This window comes from Macrobrachium nipponense, chromosome 5 (assembly GCF_015104395.2).
Source record: "Macrobrachium nipponense isolate FS-2020 chromosome 5, ASM1510439v2, whole genome shotgun sequence".
NCBI classification, from domain to species: domain Eukaryota; kingdom Metazoa; phylum Arthropoda; class Malacostraca; order Decapoda; family Palaemonidae; genus Macrobrachium; species Macrobrachium nipponense.
In genome coordinates, this window is record NC_061107.1 from 129,525,393 (window position 1) to 129,531,752 (window position 6,360).

General features: G+C 45.9%; 1 protein-coding gene across 1 annotated transcript; it reads left to right on the forward strand.

Annotated features, from left to right (window-relative positions):
• The first annotated feature begins 1,118 nt into the window (after window positions 1-1,118).
• Window positions 1,119-4,000, forward strand: LOC135215940 (uncharacterized). Its single transcript, XM_064250895.1, has 2 exons — window positions 1,119-2,159; window positions 2,324-4,000. Exons 1-2 carry the CDS (start codon window positions 1,119-1,121, stop codon window positions 3,998-4,000), a joined length of 2,718 nt encoding a protein of 905 aa, XP_064106965.1.
• The last annotated feature ends 2,360 nt before the right edge of the window (window positions 4,001-6,360 follow it).

The following is a 6,360-nucleotide window of genomic DNA, read 5'->3' on the forward strand; positions in this document are numbered from 1 at the left end:
ATATTAAGCCTTCTTTTGACTATGTTGTCCTCTGTAAAATCAGTTTGCCTTAAGTAAAGGGTCCGAACAGGACCGAAAGTACTCGGCTATCTCGCTTTTTCCTTTTTTCCTTCGTGGCAAAAAACCTTTATATATATATATATATATATATATATATAATATATATATATTTATATATATATATATGTATAGATATTTAATGTTATGCTGTATATTAATTACATTACGTACAGTTTATGAACATTTTGTACATTTGCTTTGTATTATTCTATAGAAGAATTATATTTATGTTTCCATGTTTATTTCCCATTGCACATACTGTGAGACCACTATTTCATTATGCATCGTGGCAACATTGTAATTAGATGTGTCAACACTGCCTTCATTTCCCGCCATATGCATAGTCAGTCACTGTCCAGTGGTCATTGTTGTGACAAGCGCGGACCTGCTTCCCGCTGCTGTCGTCTTGATGTCTGTTTATCTTCATTACAAGATTTTAAAGAATCTACGGATTTAATTTGTCACCCCTTCATTCCATTTCTTGCATGGATGTATGTGGCAGCATTCCACACATGGCGCAGTGAGTAACCGCAGGTATTGACTCCAAGAAGACGACCGCCATTGCCTCTTACTTCTCGTCTCGCACATTGGATTCCTTACAGTGACTCAAGATATCAACGACAGTTTACTATAGTGTCTCCAAGAATGATAAAGTGTCTCCAAGAGTGATACAGTGTTTGTGCAGTGCAGGGTTAGAGTGACAGTGTTGTGTTGTATTATATTAAAGTGTCCTTGCCAAGCTTTCTTCTTAAACTCTAGCACCTGTTTTCTTGGGAGCCCCCACCATACATCCCTCGTCATGCATCGATGGTGACTGAGGCCCGAGGCGCTCCCCCAGAGGACCAGAGGCACTCTCACCCCTCCCGCCTCCCCTCTGGTTGCTAGCTCGCAACACACACTCACTCACCCCACCCGACTGCCGCTAATTGTACAAGCACACTGAAAAACGTTGTAATTTTTAAAATATCCTAAGTGCTTTCTTTCACTTACATACAGCGACTTGGATATTTTTCTGACATTCTACAGCTCTCAAACTCTCTTACGACACCGAACACGATATGGCTCAGCAAGAGGAAAAGCTAATTGATTTAATGGATCAGACAGCGGATGAGACAGAGGACCAGACAGCGGATCAGGCAGAGGATCAAATGGAGGGTCTGATGAGAGACGAGGTACCTGTGCACCTACCCACCACTGATGAAGATACCAGCACCACTCTCCCTCCTCCTCTGACTCCCAATAGGACAGGAGACCAGAATAATGACATACTTCATCTTATACACTTTCTGCAGACTTCCAGCATGCAAGAGCAAGACCGACGACGACAAGAGGAGCAGAACTTCAGACTACAGATGGAGCTATCAAGACAGGAAGACAACCAGCGGTTCATGTCTCTTTTCTCCTTGCTATCAGGACAGATTGCGGCATCACAACCCCAGCAACCTAACCCCATGATTGCACCTCCTTTTACACCTGTTCCTCCACCCCCTGGCTTCTCAGAGCATACACCTACAATTTCCAGGAAGCCTAAGGTCCATCCCCCACCTCTCCTGCAACAAGATGCAATGTACCAAGTGTTTCGCCAATGGAGACTCCGTTTTGAGGATTATGCAGCATTAGTTGGACTTGATAGGTTACATCAAACTTCCCAGCTGATTCACCTGAGAACTTGCATCTCCCTGGACGTCCAGCGCCTGCTTACGCATACACTGGGCATCCCCACCAACACATCACTTTCCCTTACAGAGGTGTTGGATACACTTCAAAAGCACTTTCACAGCCTCAGAAATGAAGCCTTACGACGCAGAGAATTGTTGTCCTGCAAACAGGCTGTCGGAGAATCATTTGCAAACTACTACGCACGCCTCAAGGATCTCGCTGATGAAGTGGACTTATGCACTGGCAACCCCACCTCCTGCACTGAACGGCAATTGCAGATGGTAATTTTGATGGGTGTGAGAGACGAAGAGTTAATACAACGCCTTATCCCCCTCCAACCCTCATCTACCCTCGCAGAGTTCGTGACATGCTGCCGCTCCTACGAATCTACACGTGTGACTGCATCAGCCATTGCATCTGCCCCTAGCCAGGTCAACGCAGTATCTACATACAAGAAGAACCAGCATCTACAGAAGAGGACTTCTCATCGATCTCCTGACCAACGTTCTCACCAGTCTCCAAACAGTGACCCTTGTCAATATTGCTCTCACAAACACGATTCCGGACAATGCCCAGCCACGGGTGTATCGTGCAATAACTGCAGACGCACGGGTCATTGGCCCGCACTCAGAAATGCCCTGCTAAGGAAGCTCAGTGCAAGACCTGCCAGAAACAGGGACATTTTGAGAAGATATGCAGGTCGACCAAGAAAAGTCAGACTGGGTATACAGCTTCACCTCCTCCTAATAAGTCAAATCCCAGCTGCCGTTTCGTGGGTGATAACTTGGGTAGTGAGTCCCCCACACCAGTCACTGTCATTTTGTTATTTGGCGATATATCAGCACAATTCCAGCTAATCCCCGATACAGGAGCAGACATCACAGTGATTGGCACCATACATTTGGATGCACTCCGCATACCTCGGACAAGGCTCGAACCTCCACCCATGACAGACATTGTGACAGCAGATGCATCCCCCATGACACCGGCTGTAGGATACTTCCAGGCAACCCTTTGTCTTGGCAACAAGTCTTGTTCAGCAACCATACATGTTCATGAGGATATCCAGACTCCCCTCCTCTCCCGTGAACATTGCCGAGCCCTCGCCATAGTGTCACCGGAATTCCCGAAGCCCATCCTCAAGGTAACACATGTCAACAGATGCGCTCAGTTTCCTGCCTATGCCATGACGTCACCCACAGCTATTAAGGACTATTTTCTTCGGCACTTCAGCGACGTCCTCATATCCAAGAAGGATCTACAAACCCAGCCACTAAAGAAAATGGCAGGCCCTCTGATGAGGATTCACCTGAAACCTGGTGCTACACCATTCGCTGTGCATACACCCAGGCCCATTCCGTTCGCTCTCAGAGATCAAGTGAAAGAAGAACTTGACTCCTTGGTGCGACAAGGAATCATCAGACCAGCAGGCGACGAACCCTCTGAATGGTGCCATCCCATGGTCTTGGTACCCAAGGACAAAGGTGTGCGCATCACTGTGGATCACACCCACCTAAATTCTCAGATAGCCCGCCCTACACACCCTTCATCTACGCCCCGTGATGCCGTCCGCAACATCTCTCCTACTGCGAAGTACTTCACCACAGCAGATGCCCTGCATGGCTATTGGCAAATGGAGTTGGCAGAAGAGGACCGCCACCTGACTACATTTATAACTCCGTATGGAAGATTCCAGCACTGTCGTGGCCCGATGAGATTTTCAGCAACAAGTGATGCATACTGCCTCCGTGGAGATATGGCACTACAAGGTGTTCCCAACTGTGTGAAGGTGGTAGATGACATTTTCCTTTCCGATGAGGATCTCCCTTCCCACCTACAATACGTCCACCAAATGCTGACCAGAGGCCGTCAGTATGGCATCACCCTCAACAAGGAGAAATTTACTGTAGCCGCCCCTAAAGTTAACTTTTGCGGTTATGTCTTATCATTCGATGGTATTGCAGCAGACCCCGACAAGGTATCAGCTATACGCGACTTCCCTACACCGTCCAATGTCACAGACGTCAGGTCGTTTATGGGTCTGGTCAATCAACTTGCCGACTTCACTCCAGAAATCGCAGTAGCAGCACAGCCCCTACATCCACTTATGAGCCCCAAATGCTCATTCGTCTGGACGCCCAACCATAAGCGAGCATTTAAGAGTCAAGACAGCTCTGACTTCACCACCTGTCCTGGCACCCTTCAATCTTGCCTCGCCTGTGGTTCTACAAACAGATGCCTCACGCCTATACGGTCTCGGCTATGCCCTATTTCAAGTTAACGGCCGAGGTCAGATGTGTCTCGTCCAGTGTGGCTCTCGTTTCCTTACGGATACAGAGACTCGCTACGCCACCATAGAGCTGGAGCTACTTGCAGTCACTTGGGCTATAGCTAAGTGCCGCCTATACTTGTCTGGACTTCAACATTTCACCTTAATGACTGACCATCGCCCCTTGATACCAATTCTCAATCACTACACTTTAGATGCTATTGAGAATCCACGGCTTCAGCGCCTCAAGATGAAAGTGGCCCCCTACATCTTCACTGCAGTATGGCGCGCAGGGAAACAATTTTGCATACCAGACGCCCTGTCTCGCTTCCCAACCAGTTGCCCCACACCTGAAGATGAAGAGGACTGCACCACTTCGACTGCACATGTCAGGCGTATTGTTGCCAGCACCGCCACTTCCACTGACAACCAGGCAACAGGACCCATCATCGAAAAAGACAAGTCTCTACAAGGAATCCGCACGGCCGCATCCCAGGATCAAGATTACAGTCGTCTCGTTCACTACGTCTCCAACCGCTATGATCTCCATGCTTCCTCCCTCCCGTATTGGAAGCTGCAGGACAACCTTTACGCGGATGGAGAGTTAGTATTGCATGGACCCCGGATCGTCATCCCTGCAGCCCTCCGTAGACGCACCTTGGATCGACTCCACGACAGCCATTGAGGGATTGAAGCTACTCGACGTCGTGCAATGCAGACAGTATTCTGGCCAGGTATCAAAGCAGATATCAAGAGTAAAGTAGAAAGCAGTGAGGCCTGCCAACAGCTTCTCCCTAGTCAGCAACAAGAACCTTACATGTGTGACGACCATCCATCCCGGCCCTTCGAAAGTGTGTCAGCTGACTTCTTCCACGTAGCATGGAAATCCTTCCTTGTTATTGCTGATATACTTTCAGGCTGGCCTGTGGTTGTTCCCTGTGGACGTGACACAACTGCAGCCAGAGTTACAAGAATGTTCTGTGTTTTTTTCCGCGAGGTTGGTGTTCCACTCCGCTTACGAACTGATGGAGGACCCCCACTTTCCAGCCATGACTTCAAGCAATTTGCCAACCGCTGGGGAGTTCATCACATCATCACTTCTCCACATTACCCTCAGGCTAATGGACACGCAGAAGCTGCAGTGAAAGCTGTTAAACACCTTATCATCAAGACTGCCCCATCCGGGAACATAGATTGTGAAGCCTTTGATAGAGGACTGATGGAGCTTCGGAATACACCGAACCCTGCTGGACACTCCCCTGCGCAGATCCTCTATGGCCATCCTCTCCGCACTTGTGTTCCGGCTCACCCCAGATCATTCACAGAGGAGTGGCAAACTAAGACTGAAGATTACGACTGTCGCACTGCTGCCCAAAATGACAAGCCATGAGCCTTTACAATTCTCATGCCTTCCCTCTACCCAAGCTCACCATCGGCCAACGAGTTAGGATACAGGACTCAACGACGCTTCGATGGGACAAGGTCGGCATCGTGATATATATATATATATATATATATATATATATATATATAATATATATATATATATATAAGTCATATCACATTTCCGTGATTCATATACATATATCGAGCTACAATGTCCTTTAATATCTAATTCGCTCTACCTCGGAATTAATATATTTTCATATATGCTTAACCGAAGGGAATTTTTTTCTCGATAATAGATTTGCCCTGGTCCAGGCAAATCTATTATCGAGAAAAAATTCCCCTTCGGTTAAGCATATATGAAATATATTAATTCCGAGGTAGAGCGAATTAAATATTAAAGGACATTGTAGCTCGATATATATATATATATATATATATATATATATATATATATATATATATATATATATATATATATATAATATATATATATAGCTGAAAACTCACAGTAGATGCACGTGACTTCATTAAATAGGCGAATACCACAGGAAAATGATATTCAGAAATCCAAGCGCTATCGTCTTTATTCTGGTATTCTTGATCTTGTTGTTTACTTGATAACTTTCTCTCCAATTGTATTTCATTCGTTTCTTGACAATGTCTTAATAAAGACGAAAGCGCTTGGATTTCTGAATATCATTTTCCTGTGGTATTCGTCTAATATATATATATATATATATAATATATATATATATATATATATATATATATATATATATATATATATATATATATATATGCAAATATTTAGACATAAGTAGAGGAAAAGACCCATATAGACTCCACTTTTCTAATCACCCCCCCTCCCCCCCCCTCCCCCTCCTGATAAGCTCATGTACGTACGTGAGGCCAAAAAAAGGACGGGGCAACCCCCCAAACCCCCAAAAGGGGGTGTGGCCACCCTGATCCCATATAGACTCCAC